Source organism: Lithobates pipiens, unplaced genomic scaffold (assembly GCF_037356315.1).
Source record: "Lithobates pipiens isolate NorthernLeopardFrog02 unplaced genomic scaffold, aLitPip1_a1.2 Scaffold_22, whole genome shotgun sequence".
Classification (NCBI taxonomy): domain Eukaryota; kingdom Metazoa; phylum Chordata; class Amphibia; order Anura; family Ranidae; genus Lithobates; species Lithobates pipiens.
In genome coordinates, this window is record NW_027507784.1 from 253,441,554 (window position 1) to 253,468,151 (window position 26,598).

At 42.6% G+C, this 26,598-nt stretch overlaps 1 protein-coding gene across 2 annotated transcripts in view; it reads left to right on the forward strand.

Moving 5' to 3' along the window:
• Positions 1-26,598, forward strand: part of TMC5 (transmembrane channel like 5) — a 319,514-nt gene that overhangs the window by 61,305 nt on the left and 231,611 nt on the right. For both annotated transcript variants that reach the window (XM_077448949.1, XM_077448948.1), the window contains 3 exons: positions 1,832-1,941; positions 19,817-20,067; positions 22,518-22,595. In XM_077448949.1, the coding sequence (XP_077305075.1) occupies positions 1,868-1,941; positions 19,817-20,067; positions 22,518-22,595 (403 nt within the window). In that variant the 5' untranslated portion in view covers positions 1,832-1,867. The remainder of the gene's footprint in view (positions 1-1,831; positions 1,942-19,816; positions 20,068-22,517; positions 22,596-26,598) is intronic.

The window sequence follows — 26,598 nt, forward strand, 5'->3', positions numbered from 1 at the left end:
CAAATATTGGATCAGTCACACTGGGTTAATTTACTAAAGGCAAATAGACTGTTCAATTTGCAAGGGTAACTCCCTCCATGATTGAAAGAACTGAAATCGAATAAATGAGGTAGGCGCAATCTGATTTGCTACAGTCTCTGATGCACACTGTGAGAATCTTATTGTGTGCAGCAAAGCAGGCACCTACCTGTACAACTGTGCAAGACTGAAGGTAAGACTATAGTTCAGTCTTTGAATGCAAGGTTAAGTACTGTACATAAATATGTGTTGATGTCAGTTTAATCCATACTATGTGCAATTCATCATCAAGATTTCCTCAAGAGAAATCAAGACTTCTTTAAGATTTACTCAAGAAGCAGGACATAGGCCTCATGTACACTGCTGCTGGTAAATGGACATTTGGTAACAGTTGGGAGTTTTTTTCAATTTCCCTGAACTCTCCTCTATCTTATCGAAGGCTTCATTTACAGTGACTCGACCTATGTTTTACACTGGATGAACACAGGTCACTGCTAGGACATGCAGAAAACAATTGTTTTCTATGTGTCCTATTCACATTGGAATGCACCCTGGAGGTGCAGTCCAGTGAGCAGTGATAACACGCAGACATGGTGCACTTTATTGTAGCGTACAGAACAGGATCACGTGTCACTGCACAGCAGCGAAATGCACAGTGCTTATGTACTATACAGTGACATAATTGAAGTGTCACTTTTATGCAATTCAAGTTAAGTTGGTACAAAAAAAAGGGATCTGTGTGATGCGCTGAAATGCACATCACTCCATCCGCTATGCCAGCTCAGTGCAGCCAGAACGAACAGTTGCCACACACTAAACCACTGCCGTTTGTGTGGCGACTGTGCAGGGCAGTGTGAACAGACCCTTACAAAAATGCTTTGCTTCTTTAAAATATTTTCACTCCATCCTCCAATTGCATGTAACTGAGGTACATGCTGCATTTCATTTTCCTTCATTTTTAACCCTTTTAGTATTTGACCACAGTGTTTCAAATTGGTGAATCAGTGTGTCTTTTAATTCTGAAATGAGGTGTGGAGGATCTGAAAGCTTGAGCCCCTTTTACATTCTTACTTCAAATAATCCTATTTTGCTTTAATATGGTACCATACTGATGATAACTCTGACTCTATGGTAGAGATTGACTGTGCAAATCTTTGTATTTAAGTTGATGAGAGAAATATTTTATAAGGAATAATTATTGTGATCAATCAAAATGCACTTGTAAGTGTTTAACTCTTCTAATTAGCTTACGATAAACAGGAGACGTAAGCAGCAAGAAATAGTAAAATTTCCTATCAGCTGTATACACAATTCTTTAAATGGAAATCAAGCCAAAGCTTTTTTTTCTAGAGAGTGTTTAAAACCTCCTTCAAACAGGGGCCTGTGCACACTATTGTGCCGCTTTAACACTTATTAATGCATTAACGTTATGCCGCATGGTAATGTACATTATGTTAAGGCAGCCCATTCACTGCACACTTTTAGGAAAGCCATTTTCATAATATAATCATCATTAAAGGACCCATCTCTGCAGCAAGGACAGACAGGCAAAAAAATCTTGATTGGAGTACTCACCCTGCCCCACTCTTTGGCATGTGTAAACCTGATGATTATATGCAATAAACTTACAAATGGTTTTGTCATCCAAAAATATTGTGATTTGCAGTATAAATAGTTTTTCTTTGCTTACCTCTGACATTAGGCAATAGGCATATGCCAATCGGGCTTGAATAGGCCTAAATACCTAGCCAGTATAATGGTTTATCTGTATCGATTGTGCCTGCTATTGTTTAACATATATATTTTTTTTCAGACAAGTCTTAACTGCAAGACAGAAAATACCACTACCATGGCTTTAAACTACAGTGATGGATTTTATAACTCGGCATACCATGATTCGGAGACTCTTGAGATTGATAGAGGGTATGTTGAGTTTGTACTTGCCAAAAATAAAGTTTATCTACTTAAAAAGATATGAAGATTGTGGCCAATCTGTAGGATGACTCCAGGAAAATTAGGATACAGTAGCTCTTAAGCGCTGGATGGCCTGGGATTGTATCTACTGCCTGTCTCCAGATTGTTCTCCACCACAATACAAGCAGACATTGGCATAAACTTTATACAAAGAGGAAGAAAGCATATCTATACCCACAATCCAAAAATGTTATACTATGAGGTTGATTTATTAAAACTGGGGAGTGCAAAATCTGGTACAGCTGTAAATAGTAGCCAATCAGCTTCTAATTTCAGCTTGTTCAATTAAGCTTTGACAAAAAAAACCCTGGAAGCTGATTGGTTTCTATGCAGAGCTGCACCATATACTCTCCTGTTTTAGTAAATCAACCCCTATATACAGAGGTGGCTCTAGGCTTTGTGAGGCCTTAGGCAAAATTTAGACATAAGCCCTTACTCACACCCTTTACAGGGGTTAAGGAAGAACCCTGAGGTGGAGCATCTTATTACTGCTGCTTGTGCGGGTGGGATGTGTACTGCGCCAATCATATGGGATGAATAGACACAAGCAGCAGCAGTAACAAGATGCTCCGCCGCAGGGTTCTTTCTTAGCCCCTGAAAAAATGGGGGTGGTGGTGGAGAATGGAAGTGGGAACCTTAGGGTAAGGGAAAGGGGGAGGGGATAAAAAGGGGTGGGGGTAGCAGATGAGGGTTGGGTAAAGGAGAACTGGAGTAACAATGGGGGATCCTGGTTTGTATATGGATGGAGAGATGGAGAGAGATGGAGGGAGAGAGGGAGGGAGAGGGAGAGAAATAAAGGAAAGAATGAAAGAAAGAAAGAAAGAAAGAAAGAAAGAAAGAAAGAAAGAGGAATGGAGGCAGAAAGAAAGAAAGAAAGAAAGAAAGAAAGAAAAAGAAAGAAAAAGAAAGAAAGAAAAAGGGATGGAGGGAGAAGGAAGGAAAGAAAGAAAGAGGGATGGAGGGAAAAGGAAAGCAAAAGGGATGCAGGATTTAGGAATGTGCTGAGTAGGGAGTGTAGAGATCAGGAGAGCACGGTGTACAGTACAGTGTCAGGAGTGTGCTACAATACATACAGTGTGCACATGCTATGTACAAAAAGCACAATTCAGGACTGTATTTCTCACTACTTTCCCACTTTAAATAAAAAATTACCCCCCCCCCCCCAAAATCCTCACCCTACAAAGGATTGATATTCCTCTACCAGCAAAAGTCATTCCCCCCACACTCCATCTTCCCCTACCATAAATCCTTGTTTCTCCTCCTCCATAAATGTCCAAACACAGACCTCAGACACTCCTCGTGTGGTCTGTCATAAGACAAGTCAGATCCGAGGAGGAGCCTAGGAAAAGCATCCTCTGCTCTGTTACAGCAGCCACATTTAAAGTAGAACAATGGGCAAAACTTTTGTTTTCATTATGGATAAAGCCCTGGTTCACACTGGAGCGTTTTGACATGTGATTTGACATGTCAAATCACCGGCAATTGCCATCAATGGCACTGTCCTAAACGATGTGGCGCTGCATTGATTTCAAAAAGTAGTTTTTCGTACTACTTTTTGCGATTTTCGGGCTGCGATTTACATTGATATCTGTGCAGAAACCTGCATAGATGTCTCTTAACCACTTGCTTACTGGGCACTTAACCACTTTAAGACCGGACCATTTTGCTGGTAAATGACCAGAGGTCTTTTTACACTTTGGCACTGCGCTGCTTTAACTGGTAATTGCGCGGTCATGCAATGTTGTACCCAAACGAAATTTGCGTCCTTTTCTTCCCACAAATAGAGCTTTCTTTTAAAGGTATTTGACTGATTCTGCGATTTTTATTTTTTGCGATATAAACGTAAAAAGACCGCAAATTTTGAAAAAAAATGATATTTTCTACTTTTTGTTATTAGAAAAATCCAATAAACTCAATTTTAGTCATACATTTAGGCCAAAATGTATTCAGCCACATGTCTTTGGTAAAAAAAAAGTCAATAATTGTATATTTATTGGTTTGCGCAAAAGTTGTCACATCTACAAACTAAGGTACGTTTTCTGGAATTTACGCAGCTTTTATTTTATGACTGCCTATCTCATTTCTTGAGGTGCTAAAATGGCAGGGCAGTACAAAACCCCCCCAAATGACCCCATTTTGGAAAGTAGACACCCTAAGGAAATTGATAAGAGGCATGTTGAGCCCATTGAATATTTTATTTTTTTGCCGCAAGCGATTGAATAATGACAAAAAAAAAAATTTTTTTTTTTTTTTACACAAAGTTGTCACTAAATGATATATTGCTCACACATGCCATGGTTATATGTGGAATTGTACCCCAAAATACATTCTGCTGCTTCTCCTGAGTACGGGGATACCACATGTGGTCGACTTTTTGGAAGCCTAGCCGCGTACGGGGCCCCGAAAGCCAAGCACCGCCTTCAGGATTTCTAAGGGCATACATATGTCATTTTACTCCTCACTACCTATCACAGTTTTGAAGGCCATAAAATGCCAAGATGGCACAAAACCCCCACAAATGACCCCATTTTAGAAAGTAGACACCCCAAGCTATTTGCTGAGAGGCATGTTGAGTCCATGGAATATTTTATATTTTGCCACAAGTTGCGGGAAAATGACAAACTTTATAAATTTTTCACAAAGTTGTCACTAAATGATATATTGCTCACACATGCTATGGGCATATGTGAAATTACACCCCAAAATAAATTCTGCTGCTTCTCCTGAGTACGGGGATACCACATATGTGGGACTTTTTGGGAGCCTAGCCGCGTACGGGGCCCCGAAAACCAAGCACCGCCTTCAGGCTTTCTAAGGGCATACATTTTTAATTTCACGCCTCACTACCTATTACAGTTTTGAAGGCCATAAAATGCCAAGATGGCACAAAACCCCCACAAATGACCCCATTTTAGAAAGTAGACACCCCAAGCTATTTGCTGAGAGGCATGTTGAGTCCATGGAATATTTTATATTTTGCCGCAAGTTGCGGGAAAGTTACAAACTTTTTTTTTTTTATTTTTTTTTTTCACAAAGTTGTCACTAAATGATATATTGCTCACGCATGCCATGGGCATATGTGAAATTACACCCCAAAATAAATTCTGCTGCTTCTCCTGAGTACGGGGATACCACATATGTGGGACTTTTTGGGAGCCTAGCTGCGTACGGGGCCCCAAAAGCCAAGAACCGCCTTCAGGCTTTCTAAGGGCGTAAATCTTTGATTTCACGCCTCACTACCTATTACAGTTTTGAAGGCCATAAAATGCCAAGATGGCACAAAACCCCCACAAATGACCCCATTTTAGAAAGTAGACACCCCAAGCTATTTGCTGAGAGGCATGTTGAGTCCATGGAATATTTTATATTTTGCCGCAAGTTGCGGGAAAATTACAAACTTTTTTTTTTTTATTTTTTTTTTCACAAAGTTGTCACTAAATGATATATTAGTCACGCATGCCATGGGCATATGTAAAATGACACCCCAAAATAAATTCTGCTGCTTCTCCTGAGTACAGGGATACCACATGTGTGGGATTTTTTGGGAGCCTAGGTGCGTACGGGGCCCCGAAAGCCAAGAACCGCCTTCAGGCTTTCTAAGGGCGTAAATCTTTGATTTCACTTCTCACTACCTATTACAGTTTTGAAGGCCATAAAATGCCAAGATGGCACAAAACCCCCACAAATGACCCCATTTTAGAAAGTAGACACCCCAAGCTATTTGCTGAGAGGCATGTTGAGTCCATGGAATATTTTATATTTTGCCACAAGTTGCGGGAAAATTACAAACTTTTATTTTTTTTTATTTTTTTTTCACAAAGTTGTCACTAAATGATATATTGCTCACACATGCCAGGGACATATGTGAAATGACACCCCAAAATAAATTCTGCTGCTTCTCCTGAGTACGGGGATACCACATATGTGGGACTTTTTGGGAGCCTAGTCGCGTACGGGGCCCCGAAAACCAAGAACCGCCTTCAGGATTTCTAAGGGGGTAAATTTTTGATTTTACACCTCACTACCTATCACAGTTTTGAAGGCCATAAAATGCCAAAATAGCACAAAACCCCCCAAAATGACCCCATTTTGGAAAGTAGACACCCCAAGCTATTTGCCGAGAGGCATGGTGAGTATTTTGCAGCTCTCATTTGTTTTTGAAAATGAAGAAAAAAAAAAATAATGTATATTTTTTTTCTTTTTTTCAATTTTCAAAACTTTGTGACAAAAATGAAGGTCTGCAAAATACTAACCATACCTCTCGGCAAATAGCTTGGGGTGTCTCCTTTCCAAAATGGGGTCACTTGGGGGGATTTTGTGCTATCTGGGCATTCCATGGCCTCCGAAACTGTGATAGGCAGTGAGGAATGAAATCTAAAATTTACACCCTTAGAAATCCTGAAGGTGGTGCTTGGATTTTGGGGTACCGTACGCGGTTAGGCTCCCAAAAGGTCTCACACTTGTGGTATCCCCGTACTCAGGAGAAGCAACAGAATGTATTTTGGGGTGTAATTTTACATATAACCATGGCATGTTTGAGCAATATATCATTTAATGACAACTTTGTGCAAAAAAAAAATAAAAAATAATAATAATGTATTTTTTCCACAACTTTTGTCAAAATATAAAATATTCCATGGACTCGACATGCCTCTCAGCAAATAGCTTGGGGTGTCTACTTTCTAAAATGGGGTCATTTGGGGGGGTTTTGAACTGTCCTGGCATTTTATGCACAACATTTAGAAGCTTATGTCACACATCACCCACTCTTCTAACCACTTGAAGAAAAAGCCCTTTCTGACACTTTTTGTTTACATGAAAAAATATTTTTTTTTGCAAGAAAATTACTTTGAACCCCCAAACATGAAGTGTTTTTTTAAAGCAAAAGCCCTACCGATTAAAATGGTGGGTTTTTCATTTTTTTTTTTCACACGGTATTTGCGCAGCGATTTTTCAAACGCATTTTTGGGGGAAAAAACACACTTTTTTTATTTTAATGCACTAAAAATCACTATATTGCCCAAATGTTTGATGAAATAAAAAATATGATCTTAGGCCGAGTACATGGATACCAAACATGACATGCTTTAAAATTGCGCAGAAACGTGCAGCGGCGACAAACTACGTACATTTTTAAAAGCCTTTAAATGCCTTTACAGGTGACCACTTTAGATTTACGGAGGAGGTCTACTGCTAAAATTAGTACCCTCGATCTGACCTTCGTGGTGATACCTCACATGCATGGTGCAATTGCTGTTTACATATGCCACCAGACCAACGCTTGCGTTCCACGTTGCGCCTTAGCAGGGGGGTACAGGGGTGTTTTTTTTTATTAATTTTTTTTTTATTATTTATTTTGCTTTTTTATTTTATTTTTAAACTGTTCCTTTCATTTATATATATTTTTTTATGATTTTTATTGTTATCTCAGGGAATGTAAATATCCCCTATGATTGCAATAGATAGTGACAGGTACTCTTTTTTTTAAAAATTAGGGTCTATCAGACCCTAGATCTCTCCTCTGTCCTCAAAGCATCTGACCACACCAAGATCGGTGTGATAAAATGCTTTCCCAATTTCCCAATGGCGCTGTTTACATCCCGCAAAATCTAAGTCATGAAATGTTTGTAGCTTCCGGTGTCTTAGGCCATAGAGATGATTGGAGCCATTCTGGTCTCTGATCAGCTCTATGGTCAGCTGGCGGAACCACCGGCTGCATTCTCAGGTTCCCTGTTGGGACAGGAGAGCCTGAGAAAACCATGGAAGATGGTGCGGGGGGGGGGGACATTCCCTCCCACTGCTTGTAAAAGTAGTCTAGAGGCTAATTAGCCGCTAGGATTACTTTTACATAAAAGCCGACCGCTGGCTGAAAAGAATGATACCAAGATGATACCTAAACCTGCAGGCATCATTCTGGTATAAGCACTCAAAGTCCCGCAACATACCAGTATGTTGCTGGAACTGGTTGGGCATATATTGTAATTTTTTTTTCATGCAGCCTGTGGGCTGAACGAAAAAAAAATATTGATCGGTGGGTATGCCCACCATTAGATACCACCCTTCATCCACCCACTTTCTAATGGTGGGCATACATGCACCATTTATATATGCCGAAGCATGGGGGCATCCTCCCGCAAAAGGTAGGAGCAGATCGCTCCTCCACCCCTTATGCCCCCATGCTTCGGCATATATGCTCTTTTTTAACTGTGGTGGTGAAATCACCCCCGACAGTGCTAGAGTCGCGGCTTTATGTATCATGGGAGCAAACGCTGTTGCTGTCAAGATAAATAAATCCGCTCTGCAGCAGAATGGCGTACCTGCTAAGCAAATGATGGTTAACAATAAAACAAAGTAACATTACAGTATAACAGTAGGACTTACCATACCTGCAAAGCAAATACAAAAAAAATCGCAAAAAATAACACATTTAACACAATCTGTGCCTAAAATATATATATGCCGAAGCATGGGGGCATCCTCCCGCAAAAGGTAGGAGCAGATCGCTCCTCCACCCCTTATGCCCCCATGCTTCGGCATATATGCTCTTTTTTTAACTGTGGTGGTGAAATCACCTCCGACAGCGCTGGAGTCGTGGCTTTACGTATCGTGGGAGCAAACGCTGTTGCTGTCAAGATAAATAAATCCACGCTACAGCTGAATGGCGTACCTGAAAACAAAAAATGGTTAACAATAAAACATTGCAGAATAGAATACAGTACAAAGGAGCAGAACAATAGAGAGAGAATAGAGAGAGAGAGAACAATAAAACGACAACTATTTTTGGTTTTTTTATTTTATATTTTTTTTGGTTTTTTGTTTTTTTTACTTTTTTTTTTTTTTTTTTTTAAACACTTTTTTATGTAACTTTAACACTTCTGTTGTAACGGTTCCAGCGGTTTGGGTCTCTCAAAATGCGATGGCATCTTGGGAGACCCTGTGAACGTGTGCCTAGCCTGTGCAATGCTGTACCCTACTCTAAAACTCAACTAGTTCATGGTAGCGTTCAAAACATTCACCAATGCAAAGACCAGGCTGGTCAGGACAGCGGGGACAACAATAACGGGTGTCACGCCTAAATCCGCGCTTACTGCAGACACGACATTTTCTTTGGGGGGCTCGTTGGGTAGGGGTACTCGGGAGGACATAAATATAATGCCTCTCATGCAGCCGGCTTACTGCATCTGGTAGGGGAAGGTGAGGTGGAGCACCGTCTGGATACAGAAGGGCTCTGACGATATCCTCCTGGAATTTGAGGAAGGATCCAGTCCGTCCTGAAGCTTTGTGTAGTACATAAGCATTCAGTATAGCCAATTGGAATAAATAAACAGACACTTTTTTGTACCAGCGTCTGGCCTTACGGGCAACTAGATACGGCGCCAACAACTGGTCATTGAGGTCCACCCCTCCCATGTTAAGGTTATATTTGTGGACACAGAGGGGTTTCTCCACAATACCAGTCGCCGTAGAAATTTGGACCGTCGTGTCTGCATGAAGGGAGGTAAGAACGAAAACATTCTTATTATCCCTCCACTTCATAGCGAGCAAATTATTACTGCGCAAGCAGGCTCTCTCCCCCAGCCTAAGAGGGGACTCTACAAGCCGCTGGGGAAAGCCCCGGCGATTAGGTCGCACGGTGCCACATGCTCCAATCTGCTGATCAAACAAGTGACTAAACAGTGGCACGCTTGTGTAATAATTGTCCACGTACAAGTGGTACCCCTTTCCGAATAAGGGTGACACCATGTCCCACACTATCTTGCCAGCGCTTCCTATGTAATCAGGGCAGTTCTCCGGCTCTACGTGACTATCTTTACCCTCATAAACCATGAAACTACGTGTATAGCCTGTGGCCCTGTCACAGAGCTTATACATCTTGACCCCGTATCTGGAACGCTTGTTGGGGACGTATTGTTTGAATGACAAGCGACCAGAAAACTTAATCAGGGACTCATCAACGCAGACAACTTGATGGGGAGTAAACATGTCTGCAAAACGTTGGTTGAAGTGGTTTATGAGGGGCCGAATTTTGTAGAGCCGATCGTATTCAGGGTCTCCACGAGGACGACAGAGTTCATTGTCGCTGAAGTGCATGAACCGCAAAATCATCTCGTATCGTGCCCTGGACATGGAAGCAGAGAACACGCGCATATGGTGAATTGGGTCAGTGGACCAATATGACCGCAATTCACTCTTTTTGGTTATGCCCATGTTGAGGGAGAGGCCCAGAAAGGTTTTAAATTCGGAAACCGTAACTGGTTTCCATTGTCTGGCAAGGGCGGACTGGGGAATAGTGGCGATGTGTTGAGCAGCGTACAAATTGGTTTGGTCCACAATAGATCTATAGAGATCTTCGGTGAAAAACAGTGAGTAAAAGTCAAGTGTCGTAAAATCAACTGTTTCCACGTTAATGCCAGGTTGGCCAGTGAATGGGGGAAGTACGGGTTCTGCAGAAGATGTGGGCACCCAAATAGGATTGGCGAATTCTGCAGGAAGGGCACTATGGGTACGACGGGCCTGTCTTTGTCTTCTTCTTGGTGGCAGCGGGACACTACTTGTGCTTGCCACCTCGCCAGCTTGAACTGCACTTATGGGACTCGCCACGTCACCACGTGTTACTGCAGTGCTGGATGTACGTCCAGGGTGTACTAGGCCGCTGGTGCTTGCCAGTTCACCAGAAGGTTGAGCGGCTCTAGTACGTCTCTGCTCCATACGAGTGACCTGCGGTTCCTGCACCTCAACAACAGAATACATACGGGATTGGGCACACCTGTTCTTAGCAGCGGCCTCATCTCCGTCGTCAGAGCTATCTGTCATGGAGCCGCTGTCCTCTACAGGATCGTATTCTGAGCCTGAATCTGACAGATGAGTGACGTCCTCTTCACTATCTGTCATGCTCAGAAACGTGTAGGCCTCTTCACTAGTGTACCTTCGCCTTGCCATTTTGGGCTCTAAATTTAGGGGTACACTAGTGAGACTCACAGGTAAAAAAAGCACCTAGCCTGTCAGCGACTGTTTCAAAACGCTACAAAAAAAACTGTTAGCGATCGCAGGGATCAAGCCTGACTCTGCGAACGCTGCAGTTATGTGTGTTGTGTTTTGTAAGTGACAGTGATCGATCGATACTGCACTTGGGTGGGCTGGGCTGGGCTTGGCGGAGGGGCTAAACGCAGGTGCTAGCGGGTATCTGGGCTGATCCCGCTAACAATGCGTTTTGGGAAACCTAAAATGAAGGCAACGCTAATATAGATCTGATCAGATACTATATTACTAAAGGGAGGTGTATGCTTTGCGCGTGGGTGTTAGCGGTACTGGCACTAACCTGACGCTGGGGCGACGCAGGCCTTATCTGACCCTCAAACTTATATCACCCGCCGGGTGATCAGGGGGTTAAACCTTTATTAGGTAATAAATGGCGGGTGCCCTGAAACAAAAAAAAAATAACTAACCAACCAGCGTCACCTGTAACAGTTATATGGTGATCACTGGTGAAAGGGTTAACTGGGGGGCAATCAGGGGGCTATGCGGTAGTATATGGGGGTCCCTGACGCTATAAAAAGCTGCGGCGAACCTAAATACTTACCTGCCTAACTAGCGTCACCTGTGACACTAATACAGCGATCAGAAAAAAATCGCTTATTAGTGACACTGGCGACGGGGGGTGATCACGGGGTTAAACCTTTATTGGGGGGGTTAGGGGGGCACCCTAGAGCTAAAGGGGGCTAACCCTAACTGCCCTAACAGTTATTACAGTCACAAATGACACCAATGCAAAAAAAAAAAAAAAAAAAAAAAAATAATAAAAAATGCACTTGGTGTCACTGTGACTGGGGGGGCAGGGGTGATTGGGGGGGTGATTGGGGGGTGATCAGGGGGGTGAAAAGTGTGCCTGGCGTGTTCTACTGTTAGTGTAGTGTTAGGTGCAACTCACCGATCTTCTCTCCTCCGTGCCGGAACGAAAAAGACCGACACGAGGAGAGATTACATCATTTCCTCTGCCTGTGTTTACAATACAGGAGAGGAAGTGATGTCACCGAGGATTTTCATTCGTCGGGAGCGATCGCGAGGGGGTGGCCATGAATGAATGGCCGTCCCCTCATCCCTGATCTCTCCCGAACGAATGCCGACCACCGCAGGCACCGGGGGGGGGCCCGATCGGGCCCCCCACCCGCGGGCAGGCATGGACTTATATATACGCCAATATGCCTGCCCGTGCCATTCTGCCGACGTATATCGTCGTGCGGCGGTCGGCAAGTGGTTAAACCCCCCTCAGTCCCAGACCAATTTTCAGCTTTCAGCGCTGATGCACTTTGAATGACAATTGCGCGGGCATACAACACTGTACCCAAATGAAATTTTTATCATTTTTTTCCCACAAATAGAGCTTTCTTTTGGTGGTATTTAGTTACAGCTCGGAGTTTTATTTTTTGCTAAACAAACAAAAAAAGATGCAAAAAAAAAAAAAATCATGTTTTAATAGTTTGTTATAAAATTTTGCAAACGGGTCATTTTTCTCCTTCATTGAAGTGCGCTGATTAGGCGGCACTGATGGCTGCATTGGTGGGCACTGATGGGCTGCATTGGTGGGCACTGATGGGCTGCATTGGTGGGCACTGATGGGCTGCACTGGTGGGCACTGATAGGCATAGTTAAGGCGGCACTAATAGGCACAGATAAGGCGGCACCGATGGGCACAGATAAGGCGGCACTGATGGGCAAAGATGGGCACATAAGATGGCACGGATGGGTGGCACAGATGGGTGGCACGGATGGGTGGCACGGATGGGCACTGATAGGTACCACAGATAGATGGGACTGATGGGCACTGATAGGTGGCACTGATAGGTGGCTCTGATAGGTGGCACTGCTGGGCACTGATGGGCGGCACTGCTGGGCACTGATGGGCGGCACTGCTGGGCACTGATGGGGCGGCACTGGGGTGCAGCACCTTTGAGGCAGATTGGGTGGCACTGTGGGTGGCACTGTGGGTGGCACTGTGGGGTGGCACTGTGGGTGGCACTGTGGGTGGCACTGTGGGCACTATGGGCACTGACGGGGGGCACTGACGGGGGGCACTTACTTTTGCGTTTTATTTTACTTCAGGATGGCACTGCGGGAGGCAGGTGGGCACTGGCAGGTGGCAGGTGGTCCCTTGTATTGATTTTTTTTCTCCTCGCGCTGTCAGCGCGAGGAGGAATAATAGCCGATTACCGGCTCCGTTCTATCACATGATCAGCTGTCATTGGCTGACAGCTGATCACGTGATAAGGGGTCGGGATCGACCCCTTGCACGGATCGGTGATCAGGCGAGTCTCACGGACTCGCCGATCACAGAGCGCGCCGCGCGCGCCCCTCAGGGGGCGCGCAGGCCGCTCGTATCCGGGACGACGTCAATAGACGTAGTCCCGGAAATGTAGGTCCGCGCTGATGCCGTCATTTGGCAATAGCGCGGATCTGTAGTGGTTAAATCACGGCCGAAATCGGGACTGACATGCAGGAGTGAAATGCTGCAAGTTCTGCTAATCTCGCACGGCTCCATTCCCGCAGCTCAGAGTGAACCTAGGCTGAGGCTGGGTTCACACTATACTACACAACAGTAGTACGACTTTCATCCTACTTTGCTCTGCGACATCAGTCCTACATTGGTCCTACATTCATCCAACTTTCATGAACATGATACTGCTTTCATCCGACTTTTCAGATAGTAAGACTTGTCCTTTGACCAATCAAAACTAACACACAATGGGAGGGGCTACAGCAGAGGGAAAGAAATAACACAATGTCTGATGCCAAAGTTGGAGGGTTAGGACAAGGATCCAACTTTGATCCTACTTCAATGATAGTCAATGGGCTGAAGTAGGATCAAAGTCGGACCAAAGTAGTACAGGGAGCATGTTCAAAGTCAAACCGACTTGTGTTGGACCAGTTAAGGCAGCTCCCATAGGGAAACATTGATTTTCACACATCAAGCTCCCAATGTCAGAGTGTTTGTCATACCAGTGTGAACCCACCTAAGGGAGGATTATAACCGTTGTCAGATTTTTTCCATCATCTCTGTCCCATTGCGGAGATTCATTTCCTGTCCCATAGCCAAACAGGAAGTGAGAGGAAATCTCTGCAAATTAAAGGAATTCCTTGGGGACCCCCAGTTCACCAGAACTAGTGCCCGTTGGCAGATTTCCCCTCTATTACTTTTCCTACTTTTTACTTTCATTTTCAATGATAATGGTAAACAGGACAAGTAGAGAGGGTAAATCTCCTTAATGGGGGCACAGACAGCAATACAAATTGACAGGAGCTCTAATCCCTCTCCACTCCTGTCCAAAACTAAAAAAAAAAGTTTTGCCTTTACTTATACTTTAAGAATTGGTAAACTGCAATAAAGAACATTTTTATTCCTGAGTTTGGATACCTTTTAACTGACGCTATTATCCCTAAGGATAGTAGAACACGTTTTTTTTAAAGTAGGAGTAAACTCCCTTGCATGATTTTTACATATAGGTAAGCCTATATTAAGGCTTACTTATAAGTACTGTAAATATCTCCTAAATGTGCACTGTTTAGGGGATATTTACTGTAAACGTAGCCGATCAGGTCACCATGCACTCTAAAGGAACGGCATACCCGAGTCCTGTGCCATAAACAGCTGCTCCCGCGCTCATACGCAATAGTGACGTCATCGCACCTCCGACCACTCACACAACTGGAGTCCATGAACCCGGATGGAAGACCAGGTGAAGATGGAGGTGCCTTCAGTGGCGACAGTGCGTCACTGGAGGGGTTTTCATTCTAAGGTAAGTTTCACATAATGTGCTAGTATGCAATGCATACTAGTACATTATGATATTGCCTTGCAGGTTAAAAAAAAATACAAAAAAAAAATTACAACTATGGGTAAAACTTTTTTTAATTTTGGAGGGAGATACTCCCGCACATCCATATAGCATAGCTCAAACAAATGGAGAGTCGGCCACTTGAGAATACCTTATAGAGTTTATTAAAATATGGTTCAGTAAAAGCAAATGGCTAACATGTTTCAACAACTTTAGCCTTGATCACAGCACCAGCACAGCTGTGATCGAGGCTAGAGTTTGAACCATATTTCAATAAACTCCACAAGGTATTCCAGAGTGGCCGGCTCACCGTTTGTTTGTTTATAGTGAATACATTAAAAAGTTCATTCAGATTAATAGGAATAGATTAGAAATAACTGAAATATAAAGTGGAAATGAATATATGAATAAAAATATGATTTTACATTTTGACTAAAGATACACTTTAATAAAAATGCCATTGTTCTAGAAATCCAGAATTCTACTTAATTTATCTTAAAGTGGAAGTAAACCCTTCTATTGTTTTCAGTCAAGGAAGCCACCATCTTGGCCTCTAATAATTCTTCAACTGCCATAATGCTGCACATGTGATCAGTTATGACACCAGCCATTGGATGGTTTTAAAATTTGGTTGAGAGCACAACCAATGTGAACGTTAGCATTTACAGCATGCCGGGAATGTAAGTGTTTTTTTGAAACTGGGTTTACTCCTGCTTTAACCACTTCAGGTTTACAGGGAAGAACCTGTGCGCCAGATCTGACACTTCCGGCTAGGGGGCGTGCATGCACACCACCTGTGGCTCACCTCTGCTGTAATTACACACGGCAGAAGTCAATCGGCGGGTGCACGGTACCTGATGTCCGCCGGTACCTGGTGATCATTCAGCAGAGAGGCAGAACAGTGATCTGTCTATGTAAACAAGGCAGATCGCCATTTTCATAGGAGGAAATGGATGGAATTTGTGTCCCTGTGAAGCAGGGAACAAATTCCATCTCTTTCTCTAGTAAAAGCACCTTGTACAGTACACATAAACACTGGCTAGGCACACAGTTAACTCTTTGATGGCCCCTGATGTTAACCCCTTCCCAGCCAGTGTTATTAGTACAGTGACAGTGCATATTTTTTTAACACTGATCTCTGTATTAGTGTCACTGGTCCCCAAAAAGTGTCAGTTAGTATCAGAATATCTGCCGCAATATCACAGTCCCCCTATAAGTCACTGATCACTGCCATTACTAGTAAAATAAATAAATAAGAATAAAAATATCCCATAATTTTTAGAGGCTATAACTTTTGCGCAAACCAATCAACATACGCTTCTGCATAGATGAGCTTCCATTTTATTATCAAACTTAATTGAACAATCTGGGGTTAGAAGCTCATTGGTTTCTATGCAGAAGTGAGTCTGATTTTGCACTTTCCAGCTTTAGTAAAAAAAAAACATTGTGTACTTAAAAGTAGGGTATGCCTGTATATTAGAACTATGGACATTCCATGACAGCTTTGCAATACAACGATTGGCAGTCATTGGTTTATTGATATAAAAATATACAATAATAGTAATACCATGATAAAATATTGACACTGTAAGTTCATAATGTAAACATTATATAGAACAAACTTCATTGGGATATATAAAATATGTCAAAGACATAAAATATATAAAATATGACAATGATAATAATGACATAATATACTAGTAACATAATGAGTTCATATTGTACACATTGTATAGAACCATTTTCATAAAAGCTTGTCTCCCTGTTAAAAAACTGTATCTCTAGTTTATTAGTACAATCCAATTGGGAAGTATGGAAAATATAAGCGAAAAGGCATCTATCGGCTCGAATCGTTTTGTGGCGACTGCCACTCTTCAGGAGCACTTTGCAGCTTTAGTAAATAAACCCCATTGTGTACTTAAAAGTGGGGTATGCCTGTACTTAGTACCGCCCTTCTTCATTTATATTGTGACATCTCCAGGGGTGTATGCTTCATATAAAGTCCCACCTTCCTTCCTTTTTATCAACATCCCTTTGTGGCTTTATGTACCAGATTTCAAGACATCTACAATGGGCAGACTTCTAGGGCTCAGCAACTGGTGCTCCCAGTGATGGTAATGGACCTTGATGAGCCCCAGTTAATTAGTGCAAAGGTTGTGACTGGCCAAATTTACAATTTTAACTTGTGGTTTTATCAGAGTGAGTATGAGAATAATTTCTGGAGCAGACACAACATAGGAGCCTTGGCAGAAATATAAAACATTTTTTCAGATAATTTTCTCAAAAGATATAGGCACAAAAAAAAGATATAGGATTAGTGCATGAGAATGAGCTAGAAGAAAAAAAAGAGAATAATGTGGTTAAAACCTGAATTCCGCTGCTGCTCACATACCACTGGCTGGCTTCTTTGTGTTGCCATCTATAATAGTCAGCATTGACTTTTCACCCTAATTAATGCTGCAAGTCTTTGTTTCCTTCTATCTTTTCTGATAGAACAAAAGAATGGGAACATAGTGACCTACCTGTCACTGTGAACTATTTATAGGACATAAAAAGGAGCTCCAAGTGGAAAGCAAATACATTGTTACTTTTGTAAACTCTAGCAAGCCTCTGGGAGTATTTTCAGATTTTGTCTATCCAACTCTTTTAAAAAGAATCTATCAAAGCAGAAACATTGGAGCTGTCATTATAGAATTGTTTTGAAGATGCACGCTTTAGCTCTCCTCTTTATCTTTGTTTTAATAAACCATTGCAAGCAGCCATGGAAGCAAACACCTATTCTGAATAGAACCAAAGCTAACACCATTTTTTTTTCATTTTGGATAGAGTGGAGCTGGGTTATAACCCCTATCAGTTTTTGTGCAATCTGTGTCTAGTTGGGGAGATTTCCCTCACAATCACACCAAAGTCCGATGGATTCGAACGTGATGACATACGACTGGACTAGAATAAGGAAGTTCATAGCCAGTAGCCAATAGCTGCCCTAGCGTCGGATTTTGTCCGTCAGACTAGCATACACATGAACGGACTTCTCGATCCGGTGGAAAAATTTAAAACATGTTCTATTTCTAAAGTCCGCCGGATTTTTGGCAAGCAAAGGTCCGATGGAGCCCATACAAGATTGAATTGTCCGATGGACTCGTTCCGTCGGACCTTTGCTGTCAAAAAGTCCAGTCGTGTGTACGCGGCATTAGTTTTTTAGCTACAGATACACTTTAAGGATTTATTAATAGTGAAGGAAAAGTAAGGACGACAGCCCTGGCACATTCACCACTAAAGATGTGTCAGGTGTCAGCAATGGCTGATCCTGCCCCTCTATTACGAGAGGTTTCTTTTGTTCACTTTTTTGCTTTAAAGTGGTTCTAAAAGTAAGACATTGTTTTACCTTAATACATTTCCTGCATTAAAGTAAAAAACAAAATGTCCCAGTAGTTGTATGCCCCCCTCCCAATGTCCATAAATACTTATCTGAGCCTGTTCTCAGTCCAGCACTGTGCCTGTCTGCAGCATCGCTCTTTCCAATATCACAGGACGCAGAGGCAGCAGTGTAGCCATTGGCGCCTGATGCTGTCAATCAAATCCTGTAAGGACTAAGGAGGGAGCAGCCCTGCTGATTATGTCTATGAACGAGCACAGTCCAGTTCAGGAGTGCTCCTACACAAGTGCCCCTATAGCAGCTGACTTGCTATGAGGGATCCCAGAAGAGGAGGTAAGGAACTGTTCTGTGCAATACCATTGCACAGAGCAGGTAAGTAGAACATGTTTATTACTTTTGAAAAAAATATCCTTTATAAACATATTATCCTATCAATGCACTTGTTGCCTACTTTTGGTTAAATTTAACCTGTCAAGACAATAAAAACCTTCCCACCACTGTGAACTACGCACCTTCTGGGCCTGGATTTATACTTAGTCCTGGTTCTTCTTCCAAAAGTTTGCCAGCTAATACCAAAGCATTTTTCGCAATCAGGGTTGGGTGCAGTAGCTCTAAGGGTAAGTTTAGGCAACAAAGGGGGTGGCTATTGGGTTTAGGCATTTTATGTCCTTGATAAGCTTGGTTTAAAAACAATGTTAAAGCTTTTTTAAACCCAAGAAGAAATATTGAAATATTGCAGCTTACCAGTCTTTAGGACTAGTATAGGCATACCCCACTTTTAATTACGCAATTTACTAAAGCTTAGAAGTGAAAAATCAAGCTCACTTCTGCATAGAAACCAATGAGCTTCTAACCTCAGCTTGTTCAATTAAGCTTTGGTATATAAAACCTGGAAGCTCATTGGTTTTTATGCCGAAGTGAGCCTGATTTTGCACTTTCCAGGTTTAGTAAATAAACCCCATTGTGTACTTAAAAGTGGAATATGCCTGTAAACTGCAGTGTAGAACATTTTTGTTAGATATCCTTTTAATGTGTCTTGCATTTATGGTAAACTTATCAACAACATAAGTTGCCATTGCTGACCTTTTTCATAGCACTTGTTATATAACACACCTATATTCAGGGTGAATATGTTGTATATATAACTGAATTCTACTATTGTAGCTCTAGCACTTACAGTATAGGTGAACCGAGACTACAGGGATAGGCAGGAAGACTTACAATAATATTATCTGAGGTGTCAGCAGGACTTTGGGCTTAAGTACAAATTTGTAAGATTTTCAGATTTGGCTGTACATTTTTTTACCTAATTTGTCACAAATCTGATCAGATTAATGGATTTTATAGAACTGTGGAAAATAAACATTTAAACTATTTCCTGTACATTATTGGGACTAATATGCATCAGTGACTACAGGTTTAAATCTTAGATGCAGCCAAGTATGTAGAACTATATTCCTAATGCAAGGTTTAGAAGATTTGTTGTTCCCTGAGGTAATAAATGGCTTACATGTCTCCGTGGATCACAAACATAAGTGGATATATGTGGATTAGTCACCTAATTTGGCTAGAACTGCTTTATTTTCTCACATGGGAAATCTGTGCTTATTTTCTGTAGGCTTCAGAGCAGACCTACATCCAGGCCTTCCACCAGACTACCATTCAGACAGGATTCATCTTTCCGACAGAACCTATATGTAGAAGATGATAATGATGATCATACAAATAGTTTTCCTAAAGAAAGAAACCAGAGGCGGAACCAAGAGTTTCTTCCAATGAATGATCTTCAGACAGATGTTGATTACAATATGCGATTACCCGGATATACCGGTACTTCAGCAAGGGACGAGACATATGCCCTAGGGCACTGTAAGTAAAATCACTCAACATAAAATACACATAATTGTCAAAGTAAAGAACCAGAAAGTGTGACCATTAAACATTGAACCAGCTTTGGCCAAAAAAATTGGCTTAAACCCACAACCGATATATACTATTTGTTGCCAAAAGTTTGTGGATACCCTTTCAAATGAGTTTATATGTTTCGAGTAAAGGGTGCTGTTAATGCTACAGCTCATAAAGAGATTTCAGCCAACTTTACACTTCCAACCTTATGGCAATAGTTTGGGGAAGGTCTTCATCTGTTCCAGCATGACTGTGTGGCTATTCACAAAGCCATAAAAACATGGTTTAATGAGTTTGATGTGGATAAGCTTGAGTGACCTGAACAGAACCCTGACCTCAGCCCTACTGAGCACCTCTGGTATGAGTTGAAAACCAAAACATATGCTCTTATGGCACACATCCCCACAGACACATTCCAATATCTTGAGGAAACTTTACTAGATGAACGGAGGCTGTTATAGCTGTAAAGGGTGGGGGCAACTCAATATTAATGCCCATAGTTTTTGAATAGGATGACCAATAAGCTAATATAGATGTGATCGGTGTCAACAAAACTTTTTGGTTATATAGTATAGATGTTAATGGGATAGATCAGTGATGGCGAACCTTGGCACCCCAGATGTTTTGGAACTACATTTCCCATGATGCTCAACTGTACTGCAGAGTGTATGAGCATCACGGGAAATGTAGTTGCAAAACATCTGGGGTGCCAAGGTTCGCCATCACTGGGATAGATTATTCACTTTTTTTCACCCTCCTTGAGTACTTCAGTTGCAAAAGACTTGCACTTAAATTCTCATGTCCACTTGCTGACACATTTATTGCAGTTATGCAGGGATTGTGAATTGTTCTGCCTTGACACTGTCGCAGTCCTTGTCATGACTTGTGGTTTACTTTAACCCTAACCCTCAACAGAGTCCCAGCATACCCCCTCTTTCTAATCCCTAATCTTAGACCATATAAAAAATCTCTAAACTTAATTTTACAGTACTTCTGATGTGAAACCAAGTAAAATGAAACTATACTATAATATGTAAATTTTTTTAGTCAGTGCACTTTTCGCCAAGAAATTGACATTGAAAAATGAATGCACTAAACAAATATAACTAACTAATTTACAGATATTAAAGCCTCATACCCCCTGGACGTTTTTTGACGTTTTTACAGCAGCTGTTTTTGGCAGTAGACGTTTTTTCTACAGTCATTAAACTCTCCATCATGTTATCCTATGTGTCCATGCACACATAGGCTGTTATCAGCATTTTAAAAAAAAAAACAAAACAAAACTAGTGGGTTCTGAGAGACGTTTTTCAGCTGAAAAAACGCTCTAACGCAGATAAATGTCGATAAATGCTCAAAAACATCTTTCACCGCTAACGAGGAAAAACGATAATAAACGCTAATAAACGCTAGAAAATGCTATTGCAAAAATGTTGAAAAAAGATAAAAAAAAGTTTAAAAACTCACTGCAAAGCTACTGACGTTTTATAATGTTATTTCAACATCCAGTGTGCATGAGGCCTTATAATGATTTTAAGGATATACGTAATATAGCAGTGGCAAAACTAGAACCCTCAGGGCTCCGGTGCAAGAAACCATAAAGGGCCTCCCTGAACCCCCTGGCCTTCCCTTCCGAGTGCCAGGGCCTGGTCGCAAGTGCGACCTTTGTGGGCCTGGCAGTTCTGCCACTGGTGTTAGTAGTTTTTTTATTTTTGTTATTTTATTTTTCGATTTTTTAGGAGCCCTGTTGGGGGAGGGGGGAGGGGCTTTGGGAAAATATCAAATCAGACCTCTAATATTTCACCTTTGAGACAAAGAAAATATATTAAGTATTCAGTAAACAGCTGAATTTTTTAAAAAAATAAATAAAAAATAGCAAACATGTTATACTTACCTCCACTGTGCAGCTCGTTTTGCACAGAGTGGCCCCGAACCTGCTCTTCTGGGGTCTCTCGGCGGCTGTCTCTGCTTCCTCCCACAGGTACTTCTCACGTTCCTGTGAGCTCCCTCACATGGTGAGAAGCACCTGCGGGCGCGCTCCCATGATACAGCCGGCGGCTATAGCCACTCACTGTATCACACGGCCCCGCCCTGGCGCGCCGCGTCAATGGATGTGATTGACAGCAGAGCGAGCCAGTGGCTGCGCTGCTTTCAATCCATCCACTCCAGCCAATCAGTGGCCAGGCTGAGCGGCGGAGAGGACCGCGGGGGCGAGCACGGGACTTTCGAGGGGTCAGGTAAGTAAAATGGGGGGACTGGGGGCGCCGGCAGTGTGAGATGTTTTTTCACCTTAATGCATAGAATGCCTTAAGGTGAAAAAAACATTTACCTTTACAACCCCTTTAATTCAGTATTGGTATCATGTGCTTTGCACTTGTACAAATTGTAACTATTAACACATTTTTCTTTGCTAGATAATCCTTCATTTCATGCTGATTATGGGCCTTCTTTTATTGAGATCGACAGAGATACTGATGATGCAGTCGATGGAGGTAAGGGTTTAGACATTATACGTTTAATCAGTGTTGATACAAAAAACACAGTCACTTCCAGCGCTAATAGGTCTTCTAAGGTGTGGAGTAATATATATCAAATAAAATGGTGGTGTGAAAGATATATAATGGTATCCAAACCTGGGTGGATGCTGCCTTCCTCAGATGGGGTAATCCGAAAGAAACTACAAGAAAAACAGAAATCAAATAGTGCATTGCCAAAGATAATTTAATAATAAAAATGTTTTATATAAAAGTGGGTACTCACAAAATGCAACTGACAAAAGGCCATAAAAACAATGCATGGCCATGCACAGAAAACGGGGTACAGCTAATGCATTTCAGGGGCGCACCCCCCCTTCCTCAGAGCTAGGCTTATTAGGATTAGTCGGTGATTCTTTTTAATGGCATGTATAGAACATAAGAAAAGCAGAGCTAATTACATCTAAAATTAAGAGTTAAGAGTGTTTTATTTGTTCATCTCAAGTTCCCATGTTTAACAGGTAATGTTTTTTTCCTAACTGCAGGATTGACATTAAGATAAGGTCTTATTTACTTTACTTACTTCTATTTTTTTTTTTAATCTAAAATCCTGATTTGTTTATTAGTTAATGTCGACATAATTCTAGTTGCAAGAAGTACGTAACCTACATAAAATTTTTCTGCCTAAGTGGAACCATTTATAAGTGAACTGGTTGAACGAAAACTGTAGTAATATTCACCTTTGTGTTATAGGGTAAAATTAAAATGTACTGTATATCCAAAACAGTTTTTTTTTAGTTTGGATATCTGTGACTCCATTGAGGAAATTACCCCTCACCTTCTATTCTCTTAACAACAGTATCACCAGACAGAAAGTGAAGAAAAATCTACAACAGGGACACAGGCCGCAATGAAAAAATAGAAAATTTATGTCAAATACTTACCGTAATTTTCCTTTCCTAATGGACTCCATGGCAGCCTACGTCTGGGTTTAGTCCCTCCTCCATTACCCTATAGGAAGATACTCCCATAAATCTTTGCTCCCTGCCAGAGGCCGTGTTCTGTAACTATCCTACTCCAGCCATTTGGGAGGGAACTCCTGCTGCCATGGAGTCCATCAGGAAAGGAAAATTACGGTAAGTATTTGACATAAATTTTCAGTTTTCCTGACAGACTCCATGGCAGCCTACGTGTGGGAAATAACTCGCCAAGACACACCCGGGTGGGCAAAAATGCTGCTTAACAAAGATTTATTTGACACCGTCAACCGACAAAACTTTAACTCCAAAGTCAACTGAGGATAGAGCCGCCGGCTCAACACAATAATGAGACATAAAGGTGTGAATCGAAGACCACAAGGCCGCCCTGCATATCACGTCAGGAGCCACGTGGCGAGAGGCCGCCCACAAGGTAGAAAGACTTCTTGTCGAATGCGCCGTCACCGCCTGAGGAGGAGCCAAGCCCGTTTCTCTGTATGCCCACTGGATCTCTTGAACTATCCATGCCGCAATTGACCTGACTGATGCTCTAGTGCCCTTGTTCTTGCCACAGAACAGAACGAACAGGAAGTCCGACTGCCGGAATGGAGCTGTAGCTTCCAAATAGAGCTTTAATGAGCGCCCAACATCAAGAGGATGAATTTCCGAGGATCTGAATAAGGGTAGAGAGATTTCTTGATTTTCATGAAAAACCGAAGTGACCTTAGGGTTTGACCCCAACATTGGAACTAGGACCACTCTGTCCGGAAAAAAAAGTTAGAAAAGGCTCCTTGACTCCTAGAGCTTGAATCTCTGATACTCGTTTCGCCGAGGTGACCGCCACCAGGAATGCAGTTTTCAAGGTGAGTTCTCTGATGGAAAGAGCCTTACTGAGAAGAGAAAAGAAGTCCAGAACTAGAGGCAGATCCCATTTAGGGAATCTGGGTTTTTTCTGGGGTCTCAATCTTACTGCGCCTTTGAAGAACTGCTGGATAAGGACATGCTTGGCCCACTGAACCCCTGTAAATGCGGAAATAGCCGAGACTTGAACCCGAAGGGAGCTAACTGACAAGGGTAAGTCCAAGCCTGATTGCAGGAAACCCAAAACGTCTTGAACTGTGGGTGAAACGTAGGAACTGGTTCTGGAGGACACATAAGATACAAATTTGGCCCAGATCCGTTCATACACCTTATTAGTACTTCTTCTCCTTGCACTTAAGAGGGTGGAAATTGCTTCCTTAGGACACCCTAGTGCTTCCAGCCTTCCCCTCTCAAGAACCAGACCCTCAACTGAAGGTGAGCTGGACATGGATGGAGAATCGACCCCTGGGAGAGCAGGTCCCGTCTGGATGGAAGAGGAACTGGGTCCCGAAAGCTGAAGAGGGATAGGAGAGGAAACCAAGGCCTGTTGGGCCAATGTGGAATTATTGCCAACACCTCTACTTCTTCCCATCTGAGTCTCTTCAGGAACTGAAAGATAATTGGAATTGGAGGGAAGGCGTATGCCTTGTGGAACCACCACTGCTCTGTTAGGGCATCTATCCCGTAGGCCTGCGGATCCTTGAACCTTGAATAGAACCTCATTAGTTTCCTGTTGAAACGGGAGGCAAAGAGATCCACTTCTGGAGACATCCCCAGGGATAGAACCCACTGAAACACATCTTCGTGAATGGTCCACTCGTTGTTGTCCAAGTGGACTCGTGATAGAAAGTCCGCTTGGACATTGAGAACTCCAGGCACATAGGCTGCTGTTTGGTTGGCCAGATTCCTCTGGGCCCAACGCATTATTAGATCCACTTCCCTCAGCAGAGACCGACTTCTGGTGCCCCCTTGCTTCCTTACGTATGCGACCGCAGTCATATTGTCCAGCCTGAGGACTACGGATGCACCCACTATCAGATGCGGAAATGCCAACAGCGCTAGGAAGGCTGCTCGTAGTTCTAACACATTTGACACTATTCCCCGAGAGGGAAAGTCCCAAATGCCCTGAGCCACTTCCGATAGACAATGTGCCCCCCAGCCCTTGTTGCTGGCATCTGACGTCACTGAGATCCATTTGATTGGAAGAAGAGAGTGGCAATTAAATAGGTTCTCCCGACGAAGCCACCAGAGGAGGGAACCTCTCATGGTCTGAGTAATCTCGATGGACTGGACCTTTTCTCCCGACCATTGGCAAAGAAAACCCATTTGAAAGGGGCGCATCCTCCACTGTGCCCACTTCACCATCGGTATAGTAGACACCATGGTGCCTATGATCTTTAGGCAATGAAGAGCACTGAGACGAGACGAAGAGAGAGCCAGGTGGATCCTGTCCCGTACTACTGCAATCTTCTCCTCGGGCAGAGAGATGGTACCTTTTGCCGTATTGAACAGGGCGCCGAGGAACACGAGAGACTGTGTAGGAACTAACTGGCTTTTCTCTAAATTCAGGAGCTACCCGAATTCCTTGAGGGTTGCGATGACTTGATCCCTGTGTTTCAAGAGACAATCCTTGTCCTAAGCAAGAAGAAGCAAATCGTCCAGATAATGATGAATCCGGATTTTCCTGACTCTCAACAATGCTACGACTGCTAGAAGGACCTTTGAGAATGTGCGAGGGGAGGTTGACAGACCGAAAGGAAGGCAGGTAAACTGTAAATGAAGCTGGCCAATGGAGAAACGAAGAAACTGTTGGAACTCTGTGGTCACTGGGACGTGAAAATAGGCGTCTTTGAGGTCTGTTGAGACAAGTCAGTCCCCTGGCTGCACTGATTGTTGAATCGTGGACAGCGTTTCCATTTTGAATTTCTCCTTTCTTATGAAGCGATTTAGACGCGTCAAGTCTATTACGGGTCTCCATGTACCGTTCTTTTTCTGGACCAGGAATAGAGGGGAATACATTCCCATGCCGCGTTGGTTGTCTGGAACAGGAATAGCGGCGCCTTGATCCAACAAACATTTTATGTAGGTTAGAAGAATTTGTCTTTTTTCTTCCGACTTTGGAATGGATGTGGGAACACACTTGAGTTTGGGGACACTGCTGAACGACCAAGTGTGCCCGGAGG